This window comes from Lissotriton helveticus, chromosome 3_2 (genome assembly GCF_964261635.1).
Source record: "Lissotriton helveticus chromosome 3_2, aLisHel1.1, whole genome shotgun sequence".
Classification (NCBI taxonomy): domain Eukaryota; kingdom Metazoa; phylum Chordata; class Amphibia; order Caudata; family Salamandridae; genus Lissotriton; species Lissotriton helveticus.
The window spans coordinates 245,426,085-245,442,363 of record NC_136062.1 but is presented as its reverse complement, the minus strand read 5'-3'; the positions used below and the strand labels follow the sequence as shown (position 1 = coordinate 245,442,363).

General features: G+C 45.9%; 1 protein-coding gene across 4 annotated transcripts in view; it reads right to left on the bottom strand.

Moving 5' to 3' along the window:
- ULK3 (unc-51 like kinase 3) overlaps positions 1 to 16,279 on the bottom strand; it is a 296,553-nt gene that overhangs the window by 149,667 nt on the left and 130,607 nt on the right. For all 4 annotated transcript variants that reach the window (XR_013609866.1, XM_078685126.1, XM_078685127.1 and 1 more), the window contains exons 9-10: positions 14,335 to 14,375; positions 8,349 to 8,451 (exon numbers count right to left, since the gene is read on the bottom strand). Coding sequence is in view for 3 of the 4 variants with exons in the window: in XM_078685126.1 (XP_078541252.1) it covers positions 8,349 to 8,451; positions 14,335 to 14,375 (144 nt within the window). In the remaining variant the exon portion in view is untranslated. The remainder of the gene's footprint in view (positions 1 to 8,348; positions 8,452 to 14,334; positions 14,376 to 16,279) is intronic.

The following is a 16,279-nucleotide window of genomic DNA, read 5'->3' as shown; positions in this document are numbered from 1 at the left end:
GAGAGGACATTTCTGGCTTGTGCCTCAATTCCATTTACAAAGAATCTGGACGTTGGCCCTTGATAGCATGCCATCACCACTGCAGTGAAAGCAAGGCCAAAACCGAAAATCACAGAGGTCTAAAGAGCAAGTGCAATTCCACCTGGTTGAAAGCTTTCTCTGCACCAAGAAATTCAAGTATTGCTTTTCTCTGGGCTTTGTCAAACAAATGGACTATCCCCCAGATATCATCATGTGTCCGTATCTCCTGTACACGTCAAACTGATTGGGATGAATAAGTGTTGATAATAGTATCTCTGAACTGTTAGCTAATATTTTAGTATACAATTTAGCATCCTGGTAAAGCTGCACTATGTATGTATCTAAGGCTCATAACATGGCATCTTTCCTCGTCTTTGGTATTAGTGAAAGGAGAGCTTCACCCATTGTCCCGCATTGAGCTATGAAACTGAAGATTGGCGTTCAAGTGGTACCACAACTCTGATCCAAATGCTTTGTAAAAGGTTGCTGTAAAGCCATCTGGCCCTGGCACTTTAGTAAATTGGGGGGGTTTAATAGCAGTCTTAACCTCTTTTTCAAGGATGGGTGCTTTTAAGAAATCCTGTTGGAGGCCAGAGAGTTGTATGAGGTTGGCACACTGCAGATTTACTGTTTGCCTTTCATCTGCAAGAGGCTCCATGTGCTCTCGTGTACAGAGGGTTCCATGAAACATTCTGAAAAATCCTAATTTGCCTTCATCCTTTAAGGATTTCACCAACTGATGTTGAACACTCTAGATTAAATTGTATTCTAACTTATGTCGAGCTGTCTGGCTAAACGCATTCCAATATATAGTGTTTTTTAGTCTAGGAAAGGTACAGTCTGCTTGGTTATTTGCTACTGTATTTAATAGTCCCCTTAAAAACAACACTCAGTACTGCAAAGTTCACATGTAATTTTCTGTGTTCTTTTTCAGCTTGTACTGGGTTTGCTTCCATAAGGGCTAACTCTTTATTTCTTAATTCGCTTAGATTGACTAGTTCTGCTTTACATTTACGCCATATAACAGCTTGTAAAGCATGCCATTGTAAATTCAGGGCTAGTGTCTTCTCGGGGTTTAGTATGTAAGTATTCTAAAATATGGTCTTAAAGTTCAGCTTTCTTTACTGGGTCTCCAATTGCAGGATGAATTATCCAGTGCTCATTTGGAATGGCGCTTAGGGCCAAGATATTGACGACTCTCTGCGGGCTGGACCCAAAATTATCACAGGGTGTGTTCTAGTTGCATATGTTAAACGTGCAAGGACATTGCGCATTAGCATGTAGTCGATCCTTGAATATGTTCTGAGAGTGTGAAAAGAATGTGTAATCTATTTAGTACAGGTGTTAATCCCAATTCCCTCCTGGAGTCTCTCAGGCCAAAATCTTCCAAGCATGCCCTAGAGGTGTTTTTTTTTAAGCCTCTGAATGAGCTGTGGTTATCTAGACTAGGATCCCAAACCAAACTGAAGTCCCCCTAACTATGTCTTCAAAGCAAAGTTTCCAACTGTGTTGAAAACAAGATATGAGAAAGGCATCTTTTTATGTGTTTGGGCCATGAATTGTTTCCATTGCGTCTCGCCTTCCTTACAGTAGTCCTAAGACCATGCTTTTATCTGCCCTGCTTATCCATTGTGTGATCTGTCTGTTGAAGACAAGAGATCTGTGAAAAAACTGTCAAAGCACAGTGGAGTGGCCCTGAGTGGAGGAACGGAATGGGGTATGATTTGTGTCTTATTCAGTGTTCTCGTTTCTTCATGTGTTTCCTGCAGGGTCAAAATGCCAAGTCTCGTTACCTACGTAGTTTGCCAGACTTTAGTTCTTTCATTTGGGGTACTGAACGCTTTGGTATTCAGTGCAACTATCCAATGCCTCGTGTGCATAAAGAGAGGGGATGGGGGGAGTGCGCTGATGAAGAGGAACCTTAGGCACCCTGCTGTATTCACAGAACACGTGTTGACTTTGCCCTGTCTACTGTCAGGCTATCTTGTCCACAGTATTTTCCAGTAACTTCTCTTTGAAGTCCTAAACCCACAATTTTACATTAACATTTTTGAATAGATAACATTGTAACGAAACATTGACATTTTCTATGAGCCAGTGTGTTAGGTGGTGCTGCCCCAATCTGAGATCTGCGACTATGAGTCCAAATGGTTTGGTTCACCATGCTGCACTTTACATGACGTTGCTCCAGATACCTCCCAGAGCCCATTTTCTTACATGAGAACATTGAAGGAATGTGGATATCTGACTATGGTTACCCCCAACTTTTTGCCTAGTGTTTTGCTGATTTTTGACTTAGTTGGCCTGGGATCCTGCTATTCAGGACCCCAGGCTTCCTGCTCTCTCTGTTAAAATGGACTCCATGTACCCTAGGTACATATCTAATTGGATACTGAGTCACCTTATCAGTCCCTGTACAGTGTACCTTAGGTACCCAGGGCATAGGTGTACCCAGGGCCTACCAGGGGCTGCAGCATGTATTATGCCACCCCTGGCTGGCCATCCAAAACTGACACAACTGGCTGCACGACAGCTGGGGCAAGGTGGTGTAATCACCCTTTGCTATAGATATAGTATACCTATATCTAAACCTAAAATGGACACATATATTCCTATCAGTCACTCCTATGGCAGGCCTTATAAATCCTGAAGGCAGAGTGCTTGGAATTATGTGAGATGGTGCTCTGGCATGAGCTGAGCCCGTTTGCAGCTTGCGGAACCAAGTCCTAATAGCTGTTCCATGATAACGCTATACCATATACTCTTAAGTGCATTATAATCCTCGCGGTTAAATGCTAACTCTGGTATAACATTATCAAAACATGTCGAGTAAGGTGTCATACGAATTGAAATACTACCCCCTCGCCAATTCTGGCGACGGGGGTAGCATTCCACCCTTCTAGAGGGATACAACATGTATGTAACTGAGAACCCCGGTTAAAGTTAACTCGAGCCATGGCATCACAAAATGGATGAAATGAAATGAAATGAAATGAAATTAGATTTCTTAAGCGCATGGCTGCCCAAGAGTGTCCCAGCGCTGAAACACACAGCTAGCTTCCAAGATCCTCGGAAAACGGAACTCATATTTCTCGTGGGAAAAGAAAGGTCTTTAAAGATTTCCGAAACTTCTGGAGACAGGGTTCCAGACGGAGAGCAGCAGGGAGATCATTCCAGATCTTGGCTACGTTCACAGAGAACCTCCTGCCTCCTGAGCGAGTTCTCTTTACTCTGGGGATGGTCAGTAAATTGCTCCCGTCAGAGCGGAGGGAACGCGAGGACTTGTAGGGGCATATCAGGTCCCTGAGGATAGGGGGGCCGATTCCCTGGAGAGATTTAAAGGCGATGGAAAGGGCCTTAAATTTAACTCTCTCCCGGATGGGGAGCCAATGGAGAGCTCTAAGAGCAGGCTTAGCCGAAGTTCTTTTTGCAGTGCCTGTCAAAATCCTGGCTGCCGCATTTTGTACTCGCTGAAGGGTGTTGATGGCTGATTATGGGGCACCAAGCAGCAAGGCATTGCTGTAGTCCAGCCTTGACAGTATTAGCCCCTGAATCAGGAGTTTCCTTGAGCTGAAGGGGAGAAGAGGCAACACCTTTCGAACTGAGCGTAACAAACCATAGCAGATCCCTGCCACTTTCTTTGTTTGTACTCTGAGCGTCAGGTCTGGCTCTAACCACACTCCCAAGCTCTTAATCTCATTCTTGGGTTGGGGTACTTCACCCAGACAGGGGGGCCACATGGTTTTGGGGAGGGAGGTGGAGAGGTTGCCCACCATCATACGTTCCGTTTTGGAACCATTAAGTTTCAGCCGAGATTCTGTCATCCAGGCCATGATAGCTGTCAGACAGCCCCCAAATCTTTCTGCCGCATGCTGCCACCACAGACACAAGTCTGACCTCCTGCTGCTGGCAGTCCTTCCAGCGAGGGAGGCTTGGACAAAGGGTTTCCTGCCTTGGGAGGTGCAAGCAACACCCCAGACAGGATTTTGTGTATTGGGTAGGATAGGCCTGAAAGGAATTAGACATGCCCGGGGCATACAAGGTGTCCTGTGCATACACCAGTTCAAACCAGTTGCTGGGGCATCCCTGCCCCAGCTCTGGCGGGAAGCCGGACAAAGGATAGGGGGTGTAGCCACCCCCCTTCCTGGTCCCACCCAGGGGAGGGACCTGGTCAGTAGTGCAGCCCCCTTTAGCAGGATAAAGGTAGGAGCTGGTCCCATTCCAAATTAGATTAATCCTGAACTACTCTACAAGAAGAAACTCTAGACTTTGACGTTCTGCTCCACAGAAGACTGAAGAAATCTCCCTTGTGGGCAAGGAGTGTCCACCCTGCACAAGCAGGCACCATCAAGCGTCCAGCGGCTTCACTTTGTCGTCTTCCCTCGAGGATCCAGACTTCAGAGCCCGACGAGACCCGGATTCCCAGACCTCTCCGACCTCAACTCACATCTGCAGCAAAGCTGAGACCGGTGGGTGCGACGAGACACGTGGGACCGGCCATCTTGAAAGAAACTGCACTTCGCTTCCAGCACGACTCCCGAGGTAAACTCGACCAAGTGCTTTGGGAACTGAGAAACCCCATCCCCGAGCAGCCCCTGCACCGAAGATCAGCCCTCCAGCATCCACGAGATCTGCGTGGGGCCCTTCTGCTTGTTTGCTGCTCGACGCGTTGTCTGGTCACTTGCCGGCTGGCTAGTGGCCTCCTAGACGACGAACTTTGAAATCTTTGCTGCTGGTCTGGTTGCCCCAGACTGGCCCTTGCTCCCTTCCAAAAGAGGGGCCCCTCGGACTCTCCTAGTCCGCACCAGACGCTTTTCCTCCTCACCGCGTGGGTTGCCTTTGCCAAGGCCTGTTGACGCCGATTCCGGATCCAACACCGCCGACAGCAAAAGCCTGCGTGGGTCAGCTCGTGCCTCCATCCTGGTTGTCGAAGACACCTCCTGGTCCACGTGGCTGCAGAGTCAAGCGTCCACTCTTCACCTGATCGCGACGACGACATCTGGTTCCTTCCTGGTTCCACTCCAGTCACTGGCTAGTGACTGTGAACATTGTCCCCTCTGCTTTCAGGTCCTCTTCTTCACCGATCCACCCTTGGATCGCACCGGACATCTTCCTCCTGGTCGCCTGCAGCATCTTTTCTTTCAGGCTCCATTGACTTCAACGCAAGAACCCGACACACTTTGGCACCTATGCACCCAAGGCCCGTGGGTGAGGTAACGAGAGCATTTCGGTGCTCAAGGGTAGTTTAACTGTCCTAGTGTCCAGTTCCACAGTCGTTTTAGTCCTACCTAGTCAGGATTGTCCGTACTCACCTTTAACTTGAACTGTACTGTCCATAGACGTTGTTACGCATCTCACGTGTGAGTTCACACTCTGCACACGCGTTCCGTGGGCCTCCTATTACTTACCTTGAGTTAGTGTAGCGTGGTCCCATCGATCCTACAGCCTCTGGACAGCTCCATTCCTTCTATCGACTCTCACATTCCACTTACTTAGTATATGGTTTGTCGTGCCCCTAGGGCACCATTGTAATTTTGTGCAACTGATCGTATTTTTCCTAAGAGATTGTCATGTGCTTAGCCCTCTGACCTCATAAAGAGTTCAGAGGTGTTTGTTATTAATAACTATACTGTTTATTTTCATAACAACCTGTGTGGTGTCCTTTCATCTGGTATTCAAGGGGTTATATTGTGGTAAAACAGCTGGCTTCACATGCCAAAAGAGTTTAGCCTAAGACTGCTTTGTCCATGCTACCATTAGGATAGCTGGTCTATAAGGTTGACTTACAACCAATCACCATAAGGGTTGTTTGGACTGATACAAGGTGATCACTAGAACTAGTGAGCATCATATATCAGGCCAACTTCTCACAAACATGGATTTACAATCATTGGTGATGCACACCCAGTAACAGTACATCGAAACTATCAAGGTATGTCAACTCCATGTACTCAGCCTCCTTATTTCCCACCTCTCTCTCTGACCACCAATTACTGTGCCAAGGAAAGCAAATGGAGCAAAAGAGGAGAAACAAAGCCCAAGATGAAGAGGCAACTAATCTGAAATACAACAAGAAAATTGCTGCAGACGTGTGAGGATGATTAAATTACATCCCAGCTGGTTTTTGGGTGTATGTTTTGGTCAAGATTGTACTCTTGTTTCAACCATTTTTCCCTTTTCATGTTCAATTGTGAGTCTCTAGTTGTAAACTCACCAACATCTAACTCCTCCTCTGGTTCCCAAAGTAGGTTATTCAGTAATTGGGCTGAGAACTACAATATATACACAAACCATTTATCTGTGCAGGCACTAAGTGGACACTGCTGAGAGCAGATCTGACCATGTTGACAACCTACATCCATGCCCCCCACTCCTGTCCACGTCGTTATCTTCTTCTCCAGCTCCCTCACAAAAACACAAGCCTCCTTTGGGAGTACAGCTTTTCTGAGGGTGCACGCTGCTAGCTCCTCCTCGGGGCAGAAGACCGCCGCCAAGAGGTTCCCAAACACAGCCCTTCAGCTCAGGTGCCACCATTTTTTCTGGTCTCGCATTCTGGAAGGCTGCAGCGCGGCACTCTGTATCCAAACTTTATGTGTGGCCAGACCAGAATTTGAACGTTTAGGGCAGCTCGCATATCCCTGCTGCTCACTACTGTCTTAATTTCCTACTGAGGGGTCTGTTTTCTCATACAGAAGTAAGGACTTTGCCATGGAAGAGCAGCCAAGAAACACGTCTACACTGTAATCTTCCTAGGTCATGCCCTTTGGCCTGATGTCTTTCACCTTTACCTGTCGACCAGCCCTCCCAAATAAATTGCCATATTTGAAGCCCTAGTTTCCTCCAATTGAAGAGTGAGTGTGCAGTGAAAGGTGTATGACATTTTACTCATGTTTTGTGTGGTTCAGGACATGAATTGTGCCACAGTAACAGCATGGAGAGTTCCAGAAGAGAATTCAGTTTCTCCTGCCAGTTTCCTTGATCTATTTTGTGGATAAGACTGATGTGATACTGCCAGCCCGGGCCCTGATGACTGTGCAGGCTGGGTGCCTTTAACTGCTTCCCTGTTCAGGCTCTCTTTCTAACCCTCACAGGCATCTAAGCCCATCCTCTTGTCAAGTCACCCCAACAAATAGAACTGACCAAGTTGGGTGTGTCTAAGACGCATACTGTGGCCACTTGGTGACCTTTCTCTCCCATACTAAGTAGAAGCCCAGGAAGGCAAGTCACACAAATGCCTCTATCCTGGCTGACCTCGAATAGTGAATGACCACTAGTGTCAACCAAGTTCTTGATCAACACTAACATCCTTGGACAAGTAATTGTACTGTTCTGGGCATTAAGGAAACTACCTACACAATTACTGAGGGATATTTTACATAATTTGTTTCTTTCCTACTCTAAGGATTTGGACCAAATCTTATGAATTGCAGAAGTTTGCTGCTCTGAGCAAAAGAGTGGGCTGAAGTGCATGGTTTGAGAACAGCAGTTGATCCCTAACCAGGAAGAACAGAGAAAGGCGCAAGTGACTGAGAACACATGGAGGACACCTCAGAAAGAGCGACCTTGCTGCCCAATAGCCAAAACTCACCAAGTACATTAGAAGGTGCTGCAGGAAGTACTGCACACTGAGTATCTGGTTCGCTTGCATGCATCAGGAGGACTTTGCGAGCCAGTGCGCTCCTATTTTTAGGCCACCACCCAGGGATCCAGGGGGCTCCTTCCTTTAACGCTTGGCTTTGGTTTGGAATATATTCTCTATATATGATCGCTTTCAGTCCAAAACCATTGACCATGCCTTCCCAGCACTTACAGTTATGGTGAGATATTGCCCCAAAATGTAAATGGTGAACTGGTGGGTTCAGTGGGTTCTCATAAAAAGTGTGTACCCTTGAGCTTCAGCTACAGCGGGGAACATCTCATGAGTATAGAGTGACAGGGAGTGGACATGTCAGTAGTGCGGATACACGTGCTCAAATCTATTCCTCCGACTATGCATAGCCGATTATGAATTGGAGGCCACAACACAAGATTATTGCTGTGTGCTCACTGAAATCTCACACTGAGTCAGGATTAATGATGGGTAACCAGGTACAGGGAGGAAGCAATTCTGTGTTAATTACCAATAAAAATAATAATAGAACAGGGTTATACAAGCACACAGAATGAACACCAGACACTAGAAATACCTTGCAATCTCCCATATGGCACAGTCTCTCAGTGATACACACAGCAGCAGCAATCTACAGTTTCCTTTTCCCGCTCTCTACCCCATGACTGGTGTCTTTCGTTCCAAAGACAGCATGACTCTCTCGCCTCATTTATCTCACCTTTCAGAATGTCCCGGGCACTGTGTCCCTGCTGCAGGAGGGCTCTGTTGTTGGATGACACCAGCACCTTCAGCTCCTCTGCCCTGGAGATATACTGATTCACCTGTGCGAAGAGAGTGGTGGTACAGCTGTCATTCATGGGCCTCTCCCTCCATGTCAGTAACAGGGCCGTAACAGGGCCTTATTTAAAGCGAGGTGGAGCAGACGCGACACCATGAATCGGGGATGCCCCTGACCCACCAGAGTTGCAGTTCACCCACTCTATTTAGGATGCGGGGAGGTGCCAGGATTACACAGGAGGGGCCTTCACAGGCTGCGCTAGTGTAAATCTTTAACTTGGTCGCCAGTCTGCCAAGGGCCACCAGGTCGCATTGACAGTCGACCCTCCTCTCCGTCTCTTTCCAGAAGCAGAACAACAGTCAATCATTTTTTCCCAGTTCTGCCATGCAGCGTTCAGAGCAACCAAACTCCAGCATTAGGATTTGGGTTTCACGGAACCACTAAAGTGTTCCACAAGCGCGCATTAACATGACGCGTTCTTGGCAAGCCTTCAATGTGGTAAAGGGATCTGCCATGGCACCCTTGCAGCACAGAGATCCCCGACAGAAAGGCAAGGATCTCCAGGTAGAACGGACGGTCTCCTGCCCCCAATTTAAATAAGCCGCTTAGACTCTACACTTCTCCCATGACATGCATCCTTACCTTTGCAAATCAATTCATCACTAACCTTCTAGCATTTCTCCTCCATACAGCTATTACTGCTTTCAACATATCTGCTCTGACCGGTTTCTATCTCTTGCCTCCACAGAGGTCTTCCACTACCTTTTCCTCTCTTCTTTCCTCTTTTAACAATTTCGATAAGCCTGTGACCACTAAGGGAAATTATGGTTTGCAACAGTATCTACTACATTGCTTACATTTTCCGACTGTGGCCATATGTCCACGGATGAGGCTGGGATGTTGGCACTCTGTTGCCTGCTCTGCATTCCTTCATATTGAACAAGCACTAGTAAAGCTGTGAACTATTGGTTCTGCAAATGCCTCTTTTAATGCTGTGCAGAACTGGCAATATTGTGTGCCGGTTAAACAAAAGGAAAAAAGAGGTGCATTGACGCATCTAACATTTTGTAGGTGTACGTATGCATGATGGGTGCATGCATGATGATGTGTGCACACATGCGTAATGTACAGGCAAGCATTATTACACATATGTGTGCCTACAAAATGAGGCATGTGACTTTTCATATAGTTGATCTGAAATGGATTGATACATTTAAAAACATTAATAGTAGTGCTGGAACATGCTTTTTTTAAGGAAAGGGCTCGCCAGCAATTTTCTGCCTATTCTCCCCCTCCCACCCAAAAAAATTATATATATATATATATATATATATATATATATATATATATATATATATATATATATATACAGGACACTATGTACCGCCAACTCTCTGGTACGGCCATGGGTTCCTGCTTCGCCCCCAGCTACGCAAATTTATTCGTAGGCTGGTGGGAGGAGCAGGTAGCCTGGGCCCCCAGACTCGCCACATGGAACACCAAGGTGGTGACCTGGAGCAGATACATAGATGATCTGTTCCTGGTGTGGAATGGAACAGTTGATGAAGCCAACCAATATATCCAATTGCTCAACGACAACGAGTATCACTTGAGATTTACGAGTGAAATCAGTAGGGAAAAGGTCAATTACCTAGACCTAGAAGTAAGTGTCAATGAGGGACGCATTTGCACACAACTTTACCGCAAACCCACGGCTGGAAACAGCGTCTTACACGCTTCCAGTGGTCATCCTCGTAAATTGATTAACAATATCCCATACGGGGAATTTTTGCGGTTAAAGCGCACTGCAGTCAAAATGTACATTTTGAACAAGCAGCTGGTGAATGCATGGAAAGATTTATAACGAGAGGTTACAACTCTTCCCTTCTCCAAGAGACCCTCAATAGGGTAAGGAAAATACCCCGTGCTAGTCTTTTTGTTAAGAAGACAGGTCCCAATACTGAAGGAAGATTCCGCATCATAACATCTTATGCTGCTGACTCGTTCAAACTACGATCTATCCTGTCAAAACATTGGCACATTCTGAAATCTGATCAGATTGTAGGGCCTGATATTCCCAACGCACCGTTAATCACGTTCAGGAAGGCCAGATCTCTACGAGATCAAATAGTTCATAGCTATTTACAACCGATACAAAAACCACTAGGCACCTTGAAGGACACCAAAGGTTTTTTCCCTTGTGGAAAATGCAAGGCCTGTGTAGCAAGTAAAAGAACACTGACATATCAAGTCCCGGGTAGGAAGGATGGGAGGCATATAACTAAGTTTATGTCATGTCACACAGACTTTGCAGTATATTGCCTTATGTGTCCTTGCACGTTACGATACGTTGGGAGTACCATCAATCCTGTCAAGTTGAGGATATTAGAACACATGCGGGCCATTGCGAATAAAGACTTTACGTACCCCGTGGCCCGACATTTCTCTTTGAAACACAACAGTGACAGGAATCTTCTCAGGTACTTTTGTTTGGACCAAGTTGGAGAGAACCCTAGAGGGGGCAATAGATTGCTCACACTTAGGAGACTTGAGTCTCGTTACATCATAGACCTGGAGACTAAAGCACCTGGAGGCTTAAATATGGGAGAAGAACTGGCCTCTCATCTGGGTTAATAATGTTTACCGCTGTGTTATGAGAATCATTTGAGTCAAATATTGAGTTTCCTATATATCAGTTGAAATGTTTGTGTAATATTTTTTGAAATATCCCTGTGTTTTTGTTTTCGTTTTTTTCGTGATGGATAATGCTATTACTAGCAACATTTAGCTAGATGAATTGCTTCAGTTTTTGACTACACCGAAGTTGTGGCAGTCCTATTGGGCTGCAATTGCCGATCCACGGCTAGATCTTGTCCGACTTGACCACATTAGAGTTTTGTGTTTTTTGTCGGTAGTTGAATATTTCTCAACAATGCATTGCTGTCTTGGCCATAAAATGTATTAAGATTAAGTACAATACATGGTTTTGTTTATAAGATATCAATCTTGCCGATACACGGCAGTATTTAGGTGTTGCAAACTTGTTAGCAATTCAATGTGAATCGTGTTGAAAGTATACACTCTAAGATGGCGCCCAGTACTGCATGTATGAATCAGTACTTTGTTTGTTTTTATTCATTTCGCAAACATTGATAATGGCGCTGCGCACTGTGTTTCAGATGTAAACATTGAGAAAGGGAGGGCTCTCCCGAAACGCGTCTGTTTTTCAAATAAACCGCCCTGCTAAAGAACACTGCCGTGCTCGAGAGTGCTTAATATTCCTGTGACCCGGCTGGGTATTACTAGGACTTTGGAGCTGTGATATATATATATATATATATATATATATATATGAACAAATCATCCAACTTCAACAGGAAAATCCAATTGAAAAAGGCACGGACTTCAGGTTGACGGTATATGGCTTCTTTTATTGTATCAGGTCCCCCTCGACCCCAAGACCAAAGAGACGCGTTTCGGCTTCTGCAAAGCCTTTGTCAATCTATTTGGCGCCAGTTCATTTTTAGAATATATAGTCACTCCCACTTATGGCACTAGTAAAAATAGACAACATACTACGTGCCTCACTTCTGACCCTCCCAATTATAAAAGAACTATGTCTGACATTTTGCGCAAAGCTAATGCTATACAATATCGCATAAAACATATATAGTGGGGTTACAGAATTTAAAAAATCTTAATGTAGCCAAGACTAAGTGGGAAATTGCATAGATTTCAAATGGGGCGCCAAATGCTCTAAATATGTTGCCTGTATATTGACCGTTATATAAAATCTAATGGACACATTAGACATAGAGACACGCTGAAATAACATCATTGTAGAGAATAAAGGTGCCACTGTTCCCCCTTGAAAACGAAAATGGCAAAGGAATGCTGTAACAATACAAAACAATACACCGATAATCCGATGCTGACTCATAGTACAGACATGATTTTTCGAAGCCAAAACATAAATTGCACTGAACATGAACTCCGGGCCCAAGTCGCATTGTACTACGGTATATATATATTCATTTTAAGAGCCAGTGTATAGTGCACAGAACCCCAGATAGAAAAGCCGAAGACTTCCCAGGCCATAGAGGTCTATTTTATTTGGGGTTTGTGTAAAGCGCTGCTAACCACCACCAGCGTCAGTGCTCGATCAAGATGATACCGCTTGCTCAACAGAGTGTTCAGCAAAAGCAATGCGAGCCAACTGTTCCACAGATTAGGAAAGTCAGGACTGGTGAGCAACGCCTGCTACACTGAGGATCCTTTCGTCTTTAGAAGATGCAGAAGAGTAACTCTTTCTGGCAGACCCTGCTGTGTGTGAGGTCAGCAACCCTCACACTGTTCAGTCAAGTCCCTGTTCTTACTCACAGCTTCCTTGCACTAAGAGGTCCTATGCCTCCTTCAATTATAGAACACTAGCAGCCCGTCCCGACGTTGTCTGGGTATGAAGAGTTGAGTGGGTGACAGCTCACGCTAGAGACGATGCGTGTGTGGGAAAATGCAGTCGGTTTCAAGGTTAGTGTGCCAGCAGGGCCGCTTAGTTGCGTCAGCCGCCGCTTGAGGCTGGCTCCAGCCCTGGTTGATGTTGGGCGCCGTGTGTAAATTCGTTTATGCAGAGAGTTGAGTGACAGCGCGCAGGAGACGCTGCAGTTATTGTCCCCGCAGGCACGCTCAGTGGCGTGTGCCCCCGCTTGAGGCCCGGCTTCAGCGGCAACCGTATTAGAATGCGAATTATGTGACCCTTGAAAGTTATTTCCCGGTATTATTATTTTTTTAGGACCCACATGGCGTGAAGGCAGGAACGTAACGGCAATTTAGTAAAGCACCAACGGCATTCGGCCCCAGTCTGTTTGACATGCCCCCAGCACAACATGCAGGCCCACAAGTGAGTAGAGCGAACGGTTACTTACCATGCCTCCGGCTGAACAGACGCCCATTGAACGCATACTCCCAGGTGCGCGATTCGCATCATAATTTTGGAAATGTGGCACGATTGTTGGCGGACGATTGCCGTGCCCATTGCCCACGGCCCTTGCTCCCGTGCAATTCCGCAATTGCCACGCCCATTGTCGTTTGTCACGGCCCTTGCTCCCGCGCAATTGGGGTGCCTCCAGCTGAACTCAGACGCCCATTGAACGCTCTTGCTCCCGTGCATTTCCGCGCCCATTGGCCACGCCCCTTGCTCCTGCGCAATTCCACAATTGACGCGCCCACTGTTGTTTGTCTTGCAATTGCTCCCGCGCAATTGCAGCGCCCATTGTCGTTTGTCACGCCCCCAGCATACGCCCCCAGCCTTTGTCACGCCCCCAGCACAACGCACACATTTAAGGAACGCTTTTTTTTTGTCGTCATGCCGCGCCCCACCCACGCACACGCCCACAAGGGACTACTTTGCTGGCAAGATTCTTTTACCTTTCAAATTTATATGGTGGCTCTCTGTATAGCCTATGTCCTTCTGCTGCAACTGCCCTTTCCAATGCTGTATTGGGTGTTGTGATTGGTGCTGTGGTTACGGAGATTACCCGCCTCAAAGGTTAGGGCTCTCTCTTTATAATATTAGTATAGATATAGATAGATGAAACCTGCCTATCGTGGATAATGGACAAAGGAGGTATGGGTACCTGTCCTTGCTTATGTGAATGCAAAACTGGAGCTGTGACATCAGAGGATGGAAAGTTGGCCACATACTGTTAAAACACAATAATAACCAGCATACTGTCACAAAGCGGAAACATGCCTTTATTCAGCTCTTGGCACTTTTAATTTCACTCATGTACCTCATACTGACCCACCCTCGCTCCTTTCCCTCGTCCACCTTTCTGTGTCCTATTCTGTTTTAAATGCTCAGCCCGCCTGTCCTCCCTGGATTCCCTGGATTCCCCGTCCCCTGAGCAGTGCTTCCGCCTCAACTCACCTTTTTACGGATGGCCTCTTTCCGTCGGGCATCAGTTTCATCTAAAATAGAAAACAAAAGAAATCTTCAGACCCAGCAGCAGAAGTTTTAGTTCCTCACCTAACGAAAATAAAACACGCTTACAGTAACGTTCGTCTAGTGACATTCCTGCTTTTCCAAAATTTACGGTAACACTGCCATCTAGTGGATAGAAGGGGAACGACCAAGGTTACAGATTTCATGAGAGAAGCGCGCCTGGCCCGGATACGAACCAAGACAGACAACGGGGATTATTAACAAAGATACATTCACACGTGAGTACATCTACTCACTTGTTTAATTTCTCTTACGCTTTGTATTAAATTTACTACTTTTGGGTATTCACCATTTACAAGTAGGGTGGCCAACTGGCATGGGTGCAAATTCTGTACGGTGAGTGTAAAAATTTAGGACAAAGGGTCAAAATTCAGGACAGGAGGTCAAAATTCAGGACAAAATATCGGGACAAAAGGTAACTTTTACAGACAGGTCAGAGAAGGTCGCACAATAGTATACAAGTAAGTAAATAGACAACCACTTAAGTACAAGTCAAAATAAGTTTATATTAGGTTGAGACAGTCGTGCACTTCAGTTTTTCAGTATGGCTGCAGCTTGCTACCTTGGATGATCCAAAACTCGCATCTCGCTCCAGCAGGTATATTAGTCACTAGACAATGGGGAACCACACCTGAATATAAGTGAGGCCGCTTTTATTGTTGATTGAAAACTACAGGACATACAAGGAACTTTGCAGTGCTAGCCGCCAGTAACAAAACCGTCCCCCCTTTGGAGCCTCCCAGGGAAACACCCAATGCCTAGTTCCGCCAGTCCGGCCTTGCTACCACCCTCCAATGGTGCGCATCATCTTCACATGGATGTATGACGTTACAACGCATGCTTTTACCACGCATGCTTTTACAACGCGGTTTTTACATCGCATACCATTACAACGCATAGCGCTTTGGGGTGCTGGATAGTGAATAGTTTAATTTACTATTCCAACTCCAGTCCCCGTGGACACTAGGGAAGGTGTAGGATAGTAAATTAAATCTATTCCCTATCCTAGAGCGCCCCACAGCGCAATGCGGTGTAATGGTTTGCGTTGTAAAAGTTGCGATGTAAAAGCACTGCGTGGTAAAAGTTGCGTTGTAAAGGATGTTTCCCTCTTCACATAGACCGTCTCTCCTATGTATTTCATTTCTTTTATAGTGTTGCTCATCCCAAGTATGTAGGGCAGGGTGTCGGAGTGTGTTACATCACACACACATTCTATAGAGACAATGACTCATATAAACGTGAAAGTCAATGTATAGGAAATGTTACTTAAGATAATGGGTGCTACAAGGTGTAATCATTCTTTTATCTATCATTAAGTCTTTCACCATTTATTCTGTCCTTCAATCTGTGTGCCCATCTATATCCAAACCTATTCAACCATTTGCAAACCTATCCACATGTATCCTTCCAGCCATCATTTCACTCATCCATCCCTCCATCCACCCTTTCACTCATCCATCCATTACTCATCCATCCACCCTTTCACCCCGTCCATCCGTACCCTCATCCGTCCACTTTTCCACCCATCCATTAATTCACTCATCCATCCAGCCAGTTACCCTTTCACCCATACAGCCATACAGCCATCTTTTCACTTACTCATCCATCCACCCAGTCACTTATCCTGCCACCCATTCATCCTTGCAGAAATTCATCCTCCCTTTCTCTCTCCATCCCCCTTTCACTTATCCATCCATCCTTCCACCCACCCATCTACTCATCCATTCATGAATCCATCCATTGACCCTATTACTCATCAATCCTTTCACTCATCCATCCATCCGTTCTCTCATCCATCCATCCATCCGTTCTCTCATCCATCCATCCGTTCTCATCCATCCACCCTTTCCCTTCTTCACTCATCTATCCA